This window comes from Pempheris klunzingeri, chromosome 6 (genome assembly GCF_042242105.1).
Source record: "Pempheris klunzingeri isolate RE-2024b chromosome 6, fPemKlu1.hap1, whole genome shotgun sequence".
In the NCBI taxonomy this organism is placed as follows: domain Eukaryota; kingdom Metazoa; phylum Chordata; class Actinopteri; order Acropomatiformes; family Pempheridae; genus Pempheris; species Pempheris klunzingeri.
Window position 1 is genome coordinate 6626513 of NC_092017.1, and position 20385 is coordinate 6646897.

The following is a 20385-nucleotide window of genomic DNA, read 5'->3' on the forward strand; positions in this document are numbered from 1 at the left end:
CAAACACAAAAGACATCTGACTGAAGGTGAAACTACAGAGCTGAGGTCAATCTACTGCACATCATACCTAATGCAACTCTGGCAGCCGAGGCGTCATAATTTATCCAGAACGACACCCAGGATAGGATGGTGATGAGGATGGAGGGCATGTACGTCTGCAGGATGAAGTATCCGATGTTTCGCTTCAGCTTGAAGCTCAGAGACAGTCGAGGGTAGGCACCTGCAGGAAAATGCAGCCAAGAAGAAAAAGCTCTCTTTAATTCAAGAGGAACGAGGGGATGTCTAGTACTTTGTTTTTGTTCCTATGGCGATGGCCTCATGAACTGGTTTCATCACCATGGAAACAAGCGAGCGTAGTTCAAATTGCAAATCATCTTATGAAACTTAGCCTTGAGATTTTCTGTGTGCAAAGCAGAGCAAAGTGTAAAAAAAACACACACACACACACAAACACACATATATGGTGTTAAAGGAATAGTTTGACACTTTGGGAAATAAGTGTATTCGCTGTCTTGTCAGAAGTTAGATGCAAAGATCGATAACGCTCTCAGCCCTGTACAATAAACATGACACTACACCCAGCTTAGCGGTTAGCTTAGCTTAGCATAAGGACTGAAAACAGGAGGAAACAGCTAGCTTTGCTCTTTTGTTTTCACACAGTTTTTGTTTTACTTAACCTTAGAACACTAACGTTGGGTGATTTTCACCCACGCGATTGTGGTCACGTGATTTTCATTGTGTTTCATTGTGTGTCTTTTTTTTTCTTTTTTAAGGAATTTTTTGTTAACGATTCCCTAATTTTTCACTAATTTTAGAGCCTTTTGATAGGGTCCCCCCATGATACCTTTTTTTCGTTTTATGAGACGTTGTATAGGGGAAAATAAAAGAAGAGTACTTCAATTTGCCATGTATTGTTTGACTTTAATATATTTTGATGAGAAGTATTTTTTTATCGGGTATATTATATCGGGTAAAATACAACCGACGTTAGTGATGGTGTTACTAACTGTTAGGATAGTGTTCTATGGACTAAACATAATGTGGTAATGAGTGAGCTTTAGAGGTACTGTTGGGCAGACTCTGTTATCCTTGGACAGAGCCAGGCTAGCCAGGTTTGCCCTGTGTCCATATATAATATTTAAGCTAACTTTCAGCAAACCACCTGCTAGTATCACATTTCTCATAAGGACATGAGTGGTATCAATCCTCTCATCTAATTCTCAACAACAAAAACAAAAAGTGCATTTCCCGAAATGTCAAACTATTCCTTTAACTTCACAAAGACAGACGTTTGACATTCAAAGGCAACATTTTTATATAATACTGAATGTATGAATACATGTATGCATACTTACTGTTTTACTACACTTCTCAGAAATCAGGACTGATTAACATCAACATTATGACAGCTTTAACTGTTGCTATTGCCACAATGACAGTGAGTTTCTTACTCGTTTAAACCTAAACAAGACTGTGGATAACATTGTACCTGAAACTCAGTGGTCGTAAAACCGCCACCTTGTTGCCCTATATTGTTTTCTTCTATAAACTGAGAGACTAAACATACACCTGTGCTGCTCCCTGTGTGCCAGACTGCTGAGAAGATGTTAAAAGCATCTGTAGACATCCTTCAGAGTTTATGTGCATCAAGATGTGACCCGGATTGTAATGAGCTCTAATAGCCCTCTCAGTATTATCTGCTCAGAAATGTTCGGACAAAATCCATCATGCATGTCGTTAATTCAGCTGTGGGAATAATCACTGTTTTGGTGCCTCTGAGTTTTTGTATTATGAGAGAATAATTCATGCTGTCGGCCTCATGAATATATTATATTACTGCAAGTGCGGCCCCCATTCTTTTTTCAAGATCTTGAGGGGTAATTGGCTCTCTTATTATTCCCAGATCTGGTGTTATGGTGAGAGAGGTCATGGTGTGATGCAATTAGATGTAATTAGGAAAGCCTAATGTGTACATGGACTCTTGCAGGAAAACAAAGAACAGGAGGCGCCTCATGTGAAAAGTGAACCATGCAATCCTACGATGGGCAATGGGAGGCCACCTGAAAACACATAGTTCTAACCAAGTTAGAAAAGTTTCACTTGTTTCGCGTTTGTTTTGATGTCACAACCTTTTGTGCATCAATAATCAATTCTCACAACTTTTGAATTAAAACCTGTTGACAGTTACTGGGTTGTCCTCAGTCAAAATCTGATAAAACTACACCCACACAGTCCTGAGGATGCAGATAAGCCGAGTTTCTAAGTGTTAAACTTCAAACAAATAATAGCCAAAGATGTTTTTAACTTTGATGTTGCTTATTTAGTCATGAATATTTAATGTGGAGATGGAGAAATACTTAAGATCTTAAGTTTCCAGCTGCTTTAAGGGCATGGAATTGAACATGAACTCTGGCGCAGGGGGAGCTGAGTTGTTTTTAACAAAAGCGAGGGAAGTAGACAATAAGAAAGCATGTGTGAGGCACTGTTGTGAACTCACCTGTGGAAAAGACCACGTTCCTGGAAACCAGTTTGTAGTCGACTATGGAGAACTGAGGGAGCTCGATGCGTGTCACCCCGGTCACGGCGCTGTCTCCTCCTTTCCAGTAAAACTCTATATCGTCTGTTGTGTAACCGTCTGCAAACAGGGAAGCGGGAAACAAGGCGAGGCGCGATTCTTGTGAGTGGAAGAGCAATGAAAAGTGTAGCCGCCTCATTTTGTTGGAGGGCTAAAATTAATAATGTATTTTTATTTACTTAAGTGAAATCTGGGGGCCTAATAGCTACAGTTGATTTACAGTAAGTCCTATGAATCACTGAGACTCGGCTGGCTGTAAGTGCTGATTGCATGAGATGTAAATCTTCGTGGGGACGTGTGTCACTGCAGGCAGACACACTCCTAGCACATGCATGGGATCCATAACTGTTTTATGGCAGCACATATAGCCAAATATGTCATCAAGACTGATGAAGCTGGACTAATCACTGATGTGCTCTACTACGGAAATCACTGTCTGGTAAAACATTTCCGGACAGACACAGTAGCTCTACCCAGAGAGGGCGAAGCAAGCAATCTCAATGAGATACGACAGCTTAATAAATCGAAGGCAATTCAGCAGTTTCTGTCTCCACGAGATGAGGAGTGTGAGAACTTTTTTTTATGAGAATCACGGTGCTGCTCATATTTTTAGGGGATGAAAAAGTAGAGCTGTCCCCTGTATTTCTTTACCAAGCACAAAATGTGGGGCTTAAACTTACAACTTTCAATTTCCAGAGTGCAGTTCTGTTCGTCCAGCGGGTATCTCCTCAGATCCATCATGCAGGCCGCTGTTGTCGTGATTCTGAATCAAAAGAAAACCAAAGGACAGGTTTATGTTACTTGGGTGATCCCTTTTTTAAACGGTGTGGGCCAGTGACGAAGACACATTGCGGAAGGTACAAGAGAAATATCCTAGAGATGGTATAATAAAATGTAAAACTAATTTCAACAGAGCAAATTATTACAGTAAGACACAAACATCTTGGCAGTGCAGTGATATTCATTATTCCCCGTGGATTACTGCTAGCGGCACATCCCGGCTGCTCAGAGCTGCAGCGCTAAGAATCCAATCATGAGCCACAGTCCAAACAAACATATGGGACGAGCTATGTGACTGGCTGTATTAACATTAAGTTGTGAGAATTGCATCTTAAATGGCTTCAACAAATCAAATAATACATTTAGGCACTCCATGCGCCTTGAGCAGATTGTATAGCAATGTGATGAAGACTAAATGCTGCCAATAAGCATCAGCGGTGGACTGCTAGCCAGTCGTTGAAACCACCACAGGAGGTGTTATGAGGAGGTGGTATGAGATGCTGAAAATATACAATTAGATCAGTTTCTCCAAGATGCATTACAGTATGTAATCTTTACTGCTCCCAACTGGGGGGGTGTGAAGACAGAGCAAAGCCAAGACTGATCCAATCAGACGTCCTGCCTGGCTAATAGATGCATATTCAGTATGTGTAATTGTTAGTAAAGCGTATCATATCAGGCTTTTATCAGACACATGAATGTTAACCATTAGCTGCTATCAACGCTTAAATGTGTCTTTGAGTAGTTGCTACATATTTTCTTGCTTTATGCCCTGCTGGAATGGGAATGAATGGAGATTGTATCAAGCATGTACTGTAAATTCGCAACAACAGATTATGTGATAAATTCGGCATAATGTCCATTTCCCAGCACTTATTCAGCAGAACAACAGAGTCGTGTCATACCCACCACTCTGCTGCTCTCACACTTTCCTCTGCAACAGATATAATGTTGCTCTCTAATTAGTTCTAGTCCATTCTTCTTTGCTGCACTCTTGATCGATGTTAAGCTCCCAACAAAAAAAAAAGAAAAACACATTTCCTGGTGTTTTGTTTTTTTTCATATTAAAAGCACATCTTTACAGGGGAGGCTGCAAGATTTGTAATTTGTTATATCTTTCATATAGAAGTCCCTAATGTTTCCTAAAGTGAATGTTTGGTGAGGCTCCTTTGGTACTGTTAGAGAGATATTTTCATCTGGCTTTCAATTTGGGGCAATCCAACCTATATTTGAGTCCTTGATATTCATATCCTATTTTATTATAGTGTTTCTTTTCATTTTTGTTTGTGGCCAAACATAGTTTTTAAATCCTGTTTTGTAAAGCACTTTGGGCTGCATCTTTGCATTAACAGTGCAATACATTTGAGAGTTTATGTTGACAGCAGTGCTCACCTGAGGCCGTAGAGAACCGTGCCGTCCGGGTGTAGTCGAATCATACGGTTCTTAACAGTGACACCGTGAACAAAGGACTTCTTGTCATTGAGGAAGTAGGTGTCTGGGACCCAGAGCTGGTCTGCTACTCTGTTGTCCAGTGTCAGGTTAAGAGGGATCCCTGCATAGGCCAGTCTCTTATCTCTCCAATACTGCTGGAAGTACATAGTCAGCGTGTAGTCCTGTGGGGTGTAAAACAGCATAATGTAGTTATACACAACAATAAATATGAGGCAGAGAAATACAATGATTCTTTATGGCAGATAAAATATAATTAAAGTCATTTTGTTTCAGCTGTTTGCAGTTTTCTCAGACAGCACTGCCCAAACTGAAGCCAGACTTTCTTACAAGGTTATCAATTTAAACGCTGAATGTTTGCAGCCCAGAGCTCTGGATGGATCTGTTTGTAACAAAGGCGATATTTATAGAATTGTCAAACAACTGTGATTCTCATCAGTCTGCCCTCGGTGACCATATTTCAAGACCTGTCTCACTGAGAAACCCCTTTCAGCTGTTCTGTGCACAAAACTGGCACCAGTCCTCACACTATAGATTTCCAATACTGCAGGCACAGCACCAGCACTGGGCTTCAGCTTAGAGACTGACCACTGACTACCAGCATGCTAAAACTATGCTGCAAGTACATGTATGGATGTGTGTATGTGTGATAGATAGATAGATAGATAGATAGATAGATAGATAGATAGATAGATAGATAGATAGATAGATAGATAGATAGATCATTATCAGCTACACATGCAATGACACGAGGCTATTTCAATAATTTATTAGGCGTTCATTCGCAGCGAGGTCCACAAGTGGATCCATCAAAACACAAAAGCTTTTCCCGGCCTTTAATGGAGCTCTTTACTAGCTCACTTGGCTTTGTTCTGCTGACTAATGTTCTCTTAAATAAATAAGCAGATCTCAGGAAATAAACAAAAACTTGGCTCGTGCTGAAAAAGCCTACATTTCAATCCTCTGGTGCAATAACATATTCATAATATAGTGTTCAGAAATGCCTAGATTTCCTTTGGACAGAGAAATCAATACTCACATTTCTTTTTTTCACAGGGAACTAATTATTACGACGAGTTGGTTTAAGTGGTTCCTCGCCTTGGAAACTGCTGACCTCTTTTTGACAAAATAAAGAACTGCATTATTTTTGTTGATTATCTCATTACTGTATACACAACACACACTGGTGTGAAGGGGCAGCTGCATCATGCGTGGCTGACAGTGTAGCATGAGTTACACAATGTGATTTGACTGACATGGTAATACAATATTGATTCCTGTGAATAATTCAGTGTTTATGTACAGTTATTCATTTAGGGGGGTTAAAAAGTTGCCTCCGGTTACTGTACAATTTAATGTCCTTTTTGGTATATAGAGTGTGTTGCTGGTTAAAGAAATGAAAGTAAAATGAAGTTAATGATACTCCTGACTACATTTCTCCTAAATCTGCATCTAAAAAGAAGCCACAAACATTTTTTCAAGTTGTCAGAGTATGTGTAGGTTCTGTACTAATCAATGTAATACAGGATGTTTCCAGAAATTCCCTAGCTTTAGGCTTGGCTGTTTTATTTTTTGAGATGGCTTCGTCCTCCCAATTCCTTTTCACCCCCTGTGAACAGAAGATGCCCTCATTACGCGCTCTCCCACACACAGCAGAGGTGTGGGCTGGGTGAATCAGCTTTACGCAACAGCTCTCATACTAGAGAGACCAACCCTCTCACTCAACGTCTGGACCACAACTATTTTAGTCTGTTACAGATCTTCAGATCCAACCTTAGCAGTCATCAAACATTGCCTCAGGGTCTCAGAAGAAAAGCTGTACCACATCACTCTCACTGCACACACTGTACTGTACGCCCTCCTGCTCCCGGTGTGACCTCCAGGGTCCCACAGGGCTCTGTTCCCTGCCTCAGCGTATTTCCCACAGAGGGTTTTCAGTTTGTGTGCAGGGAGACACATCCTCTGGGTGCTGGAGTATGTTATTTGCTAACAGCCCACTGTTTTTAGCATATCTAGCTCATCAGACTTGTTAGGCTTTCTGTAAGGCTGCCTTAGGTGGGGACCCGGGTGTATCCCGCCTCTCACCCAGCGTCAGCTGGGGTTAGCTCCAGCCCCCCCGCTTCCAGTACATACTTTGCACAGCAGAAAGCACTGACAAATTTAGGGTTTTTAACAGTAAAATATCCAGCTCTGTACTTATGTGATGGATGAAGCTGTGGTAGCAGTGTTATAAGAAATTCAGCTGGGTCAGTGTGAGAAGTGTCAGGTTATAATTGCCGCACTGCACACCTGCATGAACACGATTGGTCAGTACTTGTCAGGTGGTAGCCACGCAGCTGATGAATGGGCTAATGCTGGTGAATCAGCTAATGCAAACGGGACTGAGGTGCACTGCATGAACTAATGCGCTATCGCTAACACAATATGTTCATACAGGCATTTCCACTGAAGTCATTAATGACAATATTGAATTCTGTCTCAGCACTATTGAAAATGAACCTTCAGTGCAGACCGTCTAGAGAGTTTCAGTGTGATATTCCATCATGTGGCAATTACATTACTAACAGCCATATCTGATAGCCAAAAGCTTTCACAGACCATCCCTTGGAGGATCACTAAATGTTAAATAATCACACAACTTTAAAAATACATGCAGATGCTCCTTACTCTGGTTTGAGTTTAGGCACCCTAAAGGGTGATGTTGTTTGTTGTCAGATATGGAGACCACATGAGACAGAAAGAGGTTTGTTCTCAGCACCAGTGAGTAAATGAGGCCCAGTGGGAGGATGAGATTGTCGTGTCATCTTCGAGAGTGCACAGTCTCATACTCAGACATGGTTACTGTGTGCCAGTCAAACATCGTCTGTGTCAACTTAACACCAAGATATCTGCTGGGAATCCAGGAATAGCACTCAGTGATGCTTGCCCCGTGCGAGAGGGGGGCTTTTCATCTCTCCATAAGACAGCTAAGTGTTCCCGGTGGAATTCAAAAGTGTACTATGTATGTTTTACAAACCATGCGTTTAATAATTTCAGTCTCTGCATCCTCCCACACAACACTGTACAAAGCCTTTCATTGCGTGATTTCATTCCTGCCACCACCTTATAACAAGCTACTAAGTATTATTATCTTATGGGAGCAAAGTCTCAGGTGAGCTATTTTTGTGGCGTGGAGGGATGGGGGCTCAGGAGAAAACCTTTTATCTGTTGGATCATTGACAGGTTTTCAGTCAGAAGTTATTCTCTACGTAACCACCAGTGCTTCTGAAAGAAAACAATTCACTTGTATTCATTATATATCATGCATACACTGTATATACTACATTTCCCCATCCATTATTTATACCGCTTATCCTATACATTATATTCTAATATTTGACAGCAGTCTTACAGTATAGAATTGATAATTGAAAAATAAGACATGACCTATATACAATATGCATCTTGTAATATTATAGGCTGCATGTCAGGTTAGAAACAAAGCACCTTACAACAATGTCATCATCTATCATAATTAAGCATGAAGGGATTAATTAAAGCCTATAGCCATGGTACATCATCATAATGTGTCCCACTGATACATCGTTGAAGTAAACATGTTGAGTAACTAAAGCCAAGATAAGATTTAACTCACAAACACTTACTCAACTCTTAAGCCTCAGTTTTCAACCTGGCTAAAGGGGATTTGTGAATTTGAAGGAAAATCATGAAACTGGAATAAGTACAGTGTTTTTTGAATCCACTGCTTTGATTAAATCATTTAGTGACCTCTCATCTACTACTATTACTTCTACAATTAACTGATTAGCTGCGTAAATTATCTGTTTAAAGTTGTTTTAGTGAAATATGGGTAAAGATTTGCTTCTTTAGTTGTCCAGCAGACACAGGCCTACATTATCATCTACCTACATTATGAAGTCCAATATTCCCTCTCCTTTCAGCTCTGTTTTGGCCTCCACCAACTCCTGAGGGAAATATCTGGCTCTTTCGTTGCTAAATGCTGCACTATGTTCACCAGCTAGTGAATAACTGTCTGTCTGCTATTTGGCTGTGGGCATGTAGCGTTTAGTGGGTTCTTAGAACTTTTTTTTCTTGCTACAGCTACCTCCTGTGGCTGGAGGCGACGCAGATGCAACCCCTCTCACATCACGCATCGACATTTCATCCAATGTTAATATGAAAAAAAAGATTCAAGCTTCTTTAAAGAATGTTTTTGAAGATCCCAGCAAAGCGTAGGAGACCAGACAATGTGCGTCTTTTGTTCTGCTGTTTTACTTACGGAGTACATGAGGCATTCAGAGTTATCATGAGGCCAATGTGCAAAGATCAGGCACTAATAGCATTTCCTAACATTGTGCCCACTCAGAGGTAACAGACTCCATTAATCAAAAGTTCTTCAGCCACAATTATTCACTGAATCAGGTGTATCAACTCAATATGAGCACTTTAAGGTCCATTTTTATTTTAAGGACCCTGTTAAAGTGACGAGTAAAATGATTCTGCTGCACAGAGGGTTTATATTCCTGTAGGGTCATATCCCACTATTGTTCCAGCACAGTAGAAAACTCAGCATGTTTTATATAGAGGACTACACTAGCATTTCTAGCTGTGTTCTCCTTACCTTGTGAGTAGCTGGAGCCTGAGGCTATATGATGTGCTGTGTGGCTGACTTATTAACTAAGCCCTTCAATATAAATCTGGGAAAACATCTGTAGTGTGAGTTTTTTAAAGGTGCTCCCTCCAGGCAGAAGGTGGGTAATGTTAAAGTGTCAAAATGGATGGGTGTTTTAGCACATGATGGATTCGTCTTCCAGCTGACTCATACTGTGGCTACTGAATAAATGTGTAACAACACTGCTGGGAGGATCTGCTTTACAGCTTAAGGTACTTTATGTGCCTGGACAGGTGTCTCTTTAAAAAGTATAGAGACTCTGGCGGGGCGCAACTGAGGAAGCGATGGCTAAAAAAAAAAAAAACAAACGCTGCATTTTGCACCTTGAGAGCACTTATGTATCATATCTGGTTGACTTGGAGTTTTAAAAATAACAACAGAATGGAGAAAGACACGGAGCAATCTTAATTTCCAAGCTAAAAATAAAGGAGTGGAGCGAGTAAAGTCAGAAATATATTAATAATCTCATTTCCTAGACAACAAGATCTGCAGCTCGCCCACACAAGCTATAATGGGCCAATACCTTGTGTGACTTGGGCTGTTTGAAAGCACGCCGCCAACACTTTTTACACTCTCCACTTCTCTGAGGGAGCAAGTTCTGCTTTGGTCTGTACAAAGACTATGACTGAGCAGTCATCAAAGTCTTTCACATTGATTTACCAGTGGGAACAGCTCTAAATCCTGCATTTTAGATATTTACAATGAGTAGAAATAGAAATGATGTCTGCTTACTGTATGTGATGGCAGATGAGGTTTGCAGTGATCTGTTCTAATAATAGCAGAGTCATATAAATACAATATGCAAAACAATGTGTTTTCAAACACACACAAACATACACAATAGAAAATACTAATTTATTCTGAGAGATCTGTATCAACATTGCTTGTGTATGTGTTTATGTTTTGAAAAATTACTAATGGCCAATCTATTGTGTAAACTCCCAAATGTGAGTATCGGTATCTGCCTCAAAAATCCAGTATAGGCTGGTCTATAATCAACATTTTCACTTAGTTTCCTCTCATTAATTTGACATTTTGGAAAATCTGCTAATTTGCTTTCTCACTATGATCTGGGTAAAAAGATTGGTAACCAATAGCCCAACTCATATCTGTTTCTTAGATACGTTACAGCGAGCAGCAGAGGGAACTAGTCTGGCTCTGTAACAAAACCTGCCTACCAGCACCTGTAAACCTCATCAACAAGTTATATCTATCAATCTTACCTCCTAACTCCGAAAATGTCAAACTGCTACCAGGGGTGGGCGACTGGACGAATATATTGGCTTTCATAACAAAACATTTGCTTGCATGTGCCACAGACACACACACACACACACACACACACACACACACCTGCACAAATATATCAGCAGTCTCCAGGTATTGAGTTGACGTTGGCCAGTTGAGAAATTTTAACATATCGGATCGCCCAACCCCAACTACTACTTATTAGTTCTATTGAAAAATTGCATTCAAAGGTTTGATAAGTTCTCATTATGTTTACTTCTAATGGCCAAGTAAAAGCCACAGCAACAGACCGGTTAATTTACAGGTTTGAAAATTGTCAAACCAACCTCTCAAAAAACATCTTGGGTTTTGCTCTAAAACTACTTTTGCTAAAGTCACATAATTCCCAACGGGAGAAAACTTGAACTAAGTAAAGAATAGTCTGGTTCAGAGTGAGGTATGTGGAACAGAGCCGTGCATCACATTGAAAAGCATCCAGCTATTTCTAAAAGTCAGGGAGATGAACTTGATCTTGAGCCAAGTTTTCTCCTATCTGCTCCTCTTTTCACCACTTTACAACCTGCCTGTGTTAGGGAATCAGACACTGCAGCAAAGCCCACAACCACCAGTCTTTAACATTATTTAAACGTTAACATTACTGGTTTGGTCTAGCCCTGAGCCAAACCGCACACACACTAAAGACACGTCTTGACATCATGATTTGGTTGTTTACTGTGTTGTGTAAGACATGATGTCACGTTTCAAAATAAGAGAGGGAATAATTCAAAATAAGAGAGGGTCCAATGTAATGACTACTAACCAAGAAACATTGATCATCACTCAATAATCAAGTGGGACTGGCGTGCAGATAAGTTCAGACAGACACAACTATCCTGCTCCTCTGGACTACATGTGAAGAAAGAGAGTCAAATTACTAATGGGACCTTGTTGAAGTGTATGAAAAGAGACAAGCCACGCACTGCATTGCAGATCTAATCTGCCCGTTTCCCACTTCTCTTAAAGCCTGACTCTAAACTGAGTCCCAACAACATTGATTTACTGCAACAACTGCAAATATAACTGCAAATAACACACACACACACACACACACACACACACACACACACACACACACACGTAAACAAAGCCACAAAAAGATGTAACTAGTTTCACCTGAAGAGTACACTGCGTTTAGTTTAGCTTTGTTTATTCTCATTGTGGCTTCTCTCCGTGTGGTATTGTGGGTCTCAGCTTTTGCCCAAGACAGATGTCTTTTCAATCAAGCTGTACAACAGATGACTGACAGTTCTCATCTTCTCCCAGACATCAATATGAAGCCGTCAATGATCTGACTGGACGCTGGACATGCCGCTCACCTGGCTGTCATTAGTGTTTGCTTCACATTTCAAACTAGAGTGACGTGGCAGCCATTCTGGAAATGTCACATTTGTACCACCAAATATTCATCACGTTAGGTTTCTGAATAGTTTTAAGACAAAACTAGGATTACTAGTTTGTACGCCAACCAGTCAAGGTGCAGTTTATGCCCATGTCTATCCAGACCAAAGATTATGTCACCAATTCAGTATCTGACCAAATGTGAAAATGGTCACAGTGTCCTGTTCTGTTATGGCGCTGAATAACTGCCAGAGATGTGTTTATGCAGAAGATTATGATATCACAGAGAAGTTGAAATTTTGACACAATTTGCGTATGAATCCTTGAGTTATGGCCCAAAAGGTGTTTTGTGAGGTCAAAATCATCTTGATGTGTGACCACAAAGTCTAATCAGTTCATCCTTGAGGCCAAATGGATGTCTGTGCCAAATTTGAAGAAATTTCCTCAAGGTGTTCTTGAGATATCGATAATAGGATGGACAGACGGATGGATGGATGGACAACCTGTAAACATCATAAAAATGTTCCGTACAGTCGCAGAATTGTAGTTCATTCACACGTTTCAAACATTTTGAATGGTTTAGAGTCATTACATCGTCTACACATCATCTGTACATCAGTGATAGGTTGGGAATGTACAGTATATACGGGGATCGATAGATTCTCAGACTTGAATCTTGTGAAAACTGAGCTTAAGATATAAAATATAGTGAGATGTAGCCTGGCTTTGTGAGGCTATACTTTTAACACAGGTTTATTACATAGTTCAGAGAACTTCTCACAGGACTGTAGAAACAAGGTTAGAACTGTTTAAAGACAAATACTGCAATATACCCAAGAATCAATGCTTTACCAGTGTAAGAAGGAAGAAAAACAACAGTTTCAGTGACTGAAGCTCGAGCTGCTACAGGTACAGTACACCAGACGGAATGAGGCCATCATCCGCATATATTCAAACCAATGTGAGAAACACAGACATACTGCTTACCTTGATTTTTACAACTTCATAGTAAATGTTAAACTGTGTCTTTGTCCTACTTCCATTTATGTGCCTCTCACCGTTTCTTATTAGCACCACATACACAGTAGATGTGTTGTTTATATTGATTATTATCTATTCAGGCAATAGTTAATGCGCTTTAGGTGACAGCATGTCAATTTCAGGAGTCCCATGAATGTGTTTTGTTGTTTTTGAATCAAACAGTTTAGAGCTATATTATATTATGTTTATGGCCATTTTAGTCAGCTAAAATAAGCAGTTGTTATTCTAAGGTGTGTGACACATATTGTTTTGGAGGATACTATAAGGCCTTTTTGGGTGGATTCAAACTAACTTCAGCAGCCTGCCTAAATATAATCAATATATGGAAATCCTGTAGTAATTTCAGCAACCTTGCAAAATAACATATCCATATATCTAATAAGACAACAATATATATTAAGTACAATAAGAGTGGTAATCAATGATCAATTTTTTTTACAATACTATATTTCGATGAGGGGGATCCTCCATAAACACACTAGTTCGCTGGAGGCCTTGAGACGCTCTGGCGAGCAAAAAGTGAGAAGAAGCTGCAAATGTCAAAGCCCTCTGGAGGGGACGCTGGAACAGAGAGCAGCAATGTAATGTTGTTCAGGACCACAGATAAACTACCAGTGTTTGGTGGCACTGGCTGCTCAGAACACCCTGATAAAAGTGATCTATAGCCCCGGGGCATTCAAATAAATAAATAAATGGAAGTGGTGCTGATGTGAGGTCACTTTGCTTCCTAAGTCACAGCAGAGTTGTTATGTTCAAGCAGCCTGACCAGTGGTCAGTGATCCTGCTGCTCCTTGTGTGTGATATTTTTGGAGATCTGGCAAATCAAAGAAGAATCTCTCTCTGTGCTGCCTCGTGGACAGGATGACAGTCCATCGTTTGCATCGCGACTGAATCATTTTTAGCACGCGCTCCGATGCCACTGGGACGGTTTATTTCCTAGAAGTGTCCAATTCCTCCAGCGATGGAGGAGAAGTATTTCCTCTGTCCCATCTGCATGCCTAGAACCATTAACAAAGATAGTCTGATATGAGGAGACCAAAAGCTTCCATACAGTCCGGCTACGCAGGCAGCAACTCTCAAGTTAAAAGCAGGCGTGGTCTCTGCCACGGGCATTAGGTCTGGTCCATTAAGTGCTGAGACTTAGTTAACTGATTATAGATTTTCAAAGCTACTGAGAGAAAATATGTGCACGTCTCTTCTGCTTCACTTGCAATCAAAGGCTTACGTCAAAACAGTCAGAGTTAAGAAGTCAATTTTTGTACTTATGTCCACAGTAAGAGTTGTGTGGATTATTCGGTTGGTGTATTATTCACGTATAGTAGTAGACCAGTGAAGAGGACATAAGGACACTCCTATTAGTAAAGCCAATTACTGTATTCAAGGAGTTTTCAAAGTCTAAAACTGTAGCCCCCCCCTCCCCCACAGACAACGCGCAGAGAACTTCACCCCCCAATCCAACAGCTTCGATCTATTGCCTAATTGATACCACTGAAAATATGCAGAATTGGCAATTAGCAGCATCTGTTTGCAGTTCACCCAAGCATGTGCACACAGATATTACTGGACTACTTTCCAAAGAACACAATGATTATCAAACAAGTTCCTGAGTTAAAAGAAGATTCTTTTTTGTGTGATTTCTAAGCAGATTATATTATAGTGTATTTGCAATTTGATGCAGCCTCTCCTTCACATCTCCCCTTAGGAGGCACGCCTCACAGTTTGAAAACCTCTGCTGTGATTTCATTTCATTTTCAAAATTCATATTTTGTCATTAAATATAAATGAATTCATTGTACAGAAGATGATAACTTTGTATACATGGAAGAACTCTGGTAACGCAAAAAATGGATCCTATTATTTATAACAATAAAATAACCTTGATCCAGATTTTCTTAATATGACCACAGGGTTTAACATGACAAACTAAATCTATTCAGCCATCTAACTCATTTACAAAATATACTGTAGATCTCAGTTGTCAGTGGAGCGTTCAGGATCTCTGCTGCTGTGTAGAGATGCATTAAAATGCACCACGGGTACATTTCATCACACATACTTGTCAGGACAGACTGTCAGGGGCTATTTCCTCCTGGTAGCATGTGATCGGGCATCAAGCTCTGTCAGCACTTCAGACCAATGATAGATGGCATACAGGCATTAAACTGAGGAGCCCATAGTGTGCCAGCCACAACACATGTGCACACACACACACACACACACTGACACACACTTCTGAAGGTCTGGCTGTTTTTTTTTTATATTTGACAGGAGACGACGTGGCAAAAAAAAATTATTGACCTCATCCTCAAACAGGACCATTAGGGCATCACAGCCACACAGCCAGTGAACCAGGATGTAAAACCATACAGCTAGCCACAATCTGATCCAGCACATGATCAAACCAGTCTCAACAACACGAGAGAGCCTCTGTGAGACTGGAGCAGCAGTTATTATTGTATGTTGTGATTTTTGTTCTGGTTGCGATGCCACTTTCTAATCAATCACCTTTAATAAAGTGTTTATAAGCAGTTAGTGGTTTTGTTAGTGATTAATACTTCATTGACTAATGCTTTTCAGATCAGTTATAATCTATTAACATGAACAAGTTTTGGGTTGCCAGAGTGTGATAATTCATTCTGGCTACTGCTTTCCATTTTTGGCACTTCTTTCTCGCAGGGAAGAATTTATAAAGGGTAATAAGCTGTAACTAAGGGTTTTATTTATGGCTAATAACTTATTTAGTCATGACTTCTAAGGTATTAATGAGAGCGACTTCAGGGCTGCCAAGTTAGTTTGCAGAGCAAAAGGCATTCATTAACAACTGCAGACTGGATGGATTGTGATTTAAAACACGGATAACCATCATTTATAAATGCATTTTTACTCAATTGAGTAAACTCTAGCCAAAGGTATTTATTCCAACCTGGCAACCCAAAACGTCTTAATGATAACTTAAATAAAAAGCATTAGTAGCCTTAATGATTAGTTAATCATTGATAAAACAATTAGTTACAACATTTTCTACAGGGTGACCCACATGAAAGTAGATCCCTCAGTATAAGACAACACGTGTCATTCATCGCACAAACCTATAAATTACTAATAAAAATGACTGAAGATTGGTTTACAACTTACCATATTGACTTCTGACACCATGTCTATACTCGCCACGTCTATACTCATGCCAACAGCGACCGGTCGACCTTAAAATACAGAGAATAAAGTTAAGTAGGCGCCACACTGAGTCAGCACCCTGAAGCAGGCAGGTACAGCTCGGCGGACGCACCTCCAAAGTCTGGCCGTAGACGGATATCATATCCCTTCAGCAGTTTGTCCACCGTCTCCTTCACGTAGGACATGTTTCCCGGTTCGTTGACGCTGAAACAAAGAAGAGGAGAAAGATGGAAACTCTTTTAGAGGACGGACACAGTCGCTCGTGTCCGGCTGTCACCCCCGGACACTCACCTCTGGGCGCAGCACATCACCGCCACGACCAGCGGCACTGAGAGCACCTGAGGGAGCCCTGTCCTCCGGGGTGCCCACATCCCGTGGTGGTGGTGTCTGGGTGTCTGGGTGCTGTCCAGCCTTCAACAAATGACTGAGTGAAGGAGCCACGGTCCCTGACGCTCCCGCCGAGCTCCGCTACACCAGGTGAGACTTCTCCCACACTGAGTCTGCCTCCGTCGCAGCCCGCGCTAACATGCTTCACGGGGCAGAGGCGCGTCTGCTCGGGTGTCAGATGTGTTTATGGCTCCCTGCGGTGCGGCAGCGGAGCCGCCGAGCCTCTCCCAGCCGGCTCCGTGTCTCCATCCTCCGGTTAGCACGGCTCGGCTCTCCGCTACAGTGTTTGTCAAATAACCGGCTGTCGCACTTGTGGCCACGCACAGGGACACAAATCCACAGGTCGGTGAATCACAGTGTTTAATATTCAGAGTAATCCGCCACAGAGGGTGTCATGTCCACACTGAGGCTCACTCTGAGTTTGACTCCGCGTGTCAGTGCGCGCGAGGCTGCCCTGCTCATCATGAAGCCCACGTGACAGCGTGCAGACAGGCCTGTCCCGGGTTAACGGGCGCCCGGGTCTGTCAGGACGAGGGGAGGCGTGCTGAGGGCTGGGCACAGGTACAGGTAGGTGTACTGTGTATGAGCCGTAAGGAGACACCGACATGTTGTCATCTTCCTCTACTACTGACACGCTGGAGGGGTCACGAGCTGCCCAGGTGTGTCCTCTCTACCCATGAGCCTCTCTGGTTGTCTCAAAACCAACATTCAACACAATGCATGAAGGAGATAAATAACATACTCCTTCTCTTCCAAATGGAAAGTTAAATTCAGTAGCAATAAAACAGCCCCTGAATGCAGGTGTTCAGGTGTTTTGCTGCCTCTGAGTTATGTGGTCTGTAATGACCATTAGCATATGGTGCTAACATTAGCCAACACTAGCTACATGTCACTACAGGACACTACTGAGCCTGTGCACACTTCAGCCCTCTACTTGGTGACCACACACTTAGCCGCCCATTAGCTCGTAATTATGACATGAGGCTACTTAAAGCCACTGCTTTATAAAACCTCTACAGCTCTGTTTAAATCCACTCCACACATATTCTCCTCGGTCTGGTCCACGTGTGCTGTGTCCAGATATCCATGAATCGTCTGATTACTGTTCACATGATTTCAGAGATTTGAGAAATGGTAAAGCTAAGCAACTGGCCGAAGAGATTTTTTTAAGGATACATGTATGAAACCAATTCGGAGCCACAGACAAAAGTCACCTATTGTCTGTGGAGTTACTTAAATCTAACCCTGCGAGTTCACAATCAATTCTTGGCAGCAGAAGTGTGGAAAAATGTGTGGATCTGCTGTGAAATACTTCTGTGCCGCTCATCTTAAGTTTTTCCTGTTAAGATTTAATGAGAGTGCTATCTGTGTACTTTCTCTATCTGTGTACTTTCTCTATCTGTGTACTTTCTCTATCTGTGTACTTTCTCCCTGAGCTCTTTTTGTCTGTTTTCTACTGTGCTGGCTCTGGTGGAGGGAGTTCAATATCACTGCAGGGAATGAGAGTGTGCTTGAACTGGACTCCTCTCAACATCTCTCTCCTTTCATTTATTCAAGATGCAGACACTGTGCCTTTGCCACGTTTCACATTTAACACTCTTCTCCTTTTTACATAACTTCTTTAGGGAATGATTCTTACCTGGTATCATAGATGGCGTACAGCTTTTTGTTCCCATCTACGGCATTCCTGTAAATACAGAGGAAAGAGTAATTAGTCTCCGTGTCAATACAGTGCTGACGTTGCCTGACTCCGACATTTTCCCTGTCCCAGCTTGAGATCTGTCTCTGGATCCACACTGTAGCACCAGCAGGTTTTCACCTTGAGCCCAGATTCATGGAGGTGCTGCATGCTCACAAACAACTCTTTGCACTTGTTCTTATCTTTTAAAATGTAACAGAAATCCTGCTGTGGAAATGACTCGGGTGGAGGTGAGCTGGCCATAATCCTGGTGGAGATGAATGCAGAATGATGAACTATGGCCCACTGTAGAGGTCTATTTGTGCCGCTGGCAGACGTGTGTGACATATTGTCTCCTCCTGCAATCTGGACCATTTACCAAAAAAATCAGGACTCTGTTTTTTCAGGTTTGTGTCCCACTTAAGTCAGGACTACAGTAGGCTGCACTATCAAAACTGAAAGAAATGGATGGAGTTTAATATGAAGTCGTTTTACAGAGAGGAAACCGATACTGTTGATTCATGACTAGGGATGCACAGATCATCAAGATCAGAACATCTGCTGATTAGGATCCCATAGCTGCGTTCTGCTTATAACCCTCACTGCATGGGACTCATTGGGATCAGCGCTGTGTAAGTTAAGATGAGGCTGTAAATGCACCACACCATGTCTTAACTACAAGCGGACATGTTCGTAGATCTTTATTTAAAGGTTTTATCATATTGTTAGAAGTCTTTTCTGAAATGACATTAACATAACACAGTTATGTCATGTGAGAGTTCCACATGTAACAAGCGCAGCAGGAGCTCACTGCGGCAAATGATCGGAGCATAACAGACACATTTACTGTAACTACACCAGTCAGGTAGGATCTGTGGATGCCCACTTTAACCACCTGACCACCTCCCCACTGCACGTTTTGGATTGAGTTTATACAGTATTATTACAGTATTATAATGGTTAGTAAAGAAAGAAGTGCCTTTCATCAAAAGACTATTAAAACCCAAAGGAGGAGCCCAAAGGTTGATCGCAGTGACATTCCTTTACTGAGTGCTGTTCCTGATCCCCAGAGAATGCGGACGGTGAAATTTGGTGGTGCTGGAGTTTGCTGATGAAGCATCAGAAGAAGATAATTAAAGCTTTTAATAGATTTATGGAGATCCCTCTTATGGTTGTCATTGTTACCACAGATACTTTTCCTTCCCTCTCCCTCTCTCCCTCTCTCTCTCTCCCCTCTCTCAGCTCCCTCCCCTGTCTGCCTCCCCATCTCTCCACAGCATCTCTCTCCTCCTCTCACTGGCCAAACACCCTCCTGTCTCTCTGGCCGCACTGCTCGCTCCTCCGTTTCACTCGCACCAAAGTCTGTTTGCATTGCTACTTTGTGCCTTTGGATACACTATTGGATTTTTTTGTGTGTGTGTGTGTGTGCAAAGCTTGCTGTGCAGCTCGCGGCTCCTCGGAGACCAAACTAAAGGATGGTCAGTCAGCACAAGTGTTGGGAAGCCTTCCTCTCGTCGCTGCCAACCTTTTAGTCGCTCTGGGGCGAAATAAACCTCGCTGACAGTGAAATTACTCTTTTTTTTTTGTTCTTCCCACCGTCTCTCTCTCCAATCTGCAATTCTTGTGCGCGGATGGAGGCGACGCTCTGCAGAATTGATGCCAAATAGTAAACAGTGCAATCTGCGTGTGAGGTATCTGGAAGTTTGACTGCGCATCGTCTTGTGTGGTAAGCTTTGGCAGCTGCAGCACAGCGCTGTTACAGGCCGGCGTGCAGCGGGAGATGTAGTGGGACGTGCGGGCTCTGGAGGAGAATAGGCTACGGTGGCGTGTGTGTGTGTGTGTGTGTGTGTGAGAGCCCGAGGTGTCCTGCTGCACGCGGAGACCGTAGACTTAGAAGAGGGCTGTCCACACTTTCCCTCCTACTGAAGGGAAATGAGGCGGGTTACGGGGATCTTGAGTCGTGCAGGAAGGGGATGCGGTGCAGGGTGCGTGCAGCCACAGCAG

The 20385-nt window shown here is 42.0% G+C and overlaps 1 protein-coding gene across 1 annotated transcript in view; it reads right to left on the minus strand.

Moving 5' to 3' along the window:
• The window catches only part of gabrb3 (gamma-aminobutyric acid type A receptor subunit beta3), a 43255-nt gene that overhangs the window by 8483 nt on the left and 14387 nt on the right, over window positions 1-20385 (minus strand). Inside the window, exons 2-8 of the mRNA XM_070832914.1 lie at window positions 18343-18390; window positions 16429-16520; window positions 16278-16345; window positions 4748-4968; window positions 3256-3338; window positions 2498-2635; window positions 68-220 (exon numbers count right to left, since the gene is read on the minus strand). Coding sequence (XP_070689015.1) covers window positions 68-220; window positions 2498-2635; window positions 3256-3338; window positions 4748-4968; window positions 16278-16345; window positions 16429-16520; window positions 18343-18390 — 803 coding nt within the window. The remainder of the gene's footprint in view (window positions 1-67; window positions 221-2497; window positions 2636-3255; window positions 3339-4747; window positions 4969-16277; window positions 16346-16428; window positions 16521-18342; window positions 18391-20385) is intronic.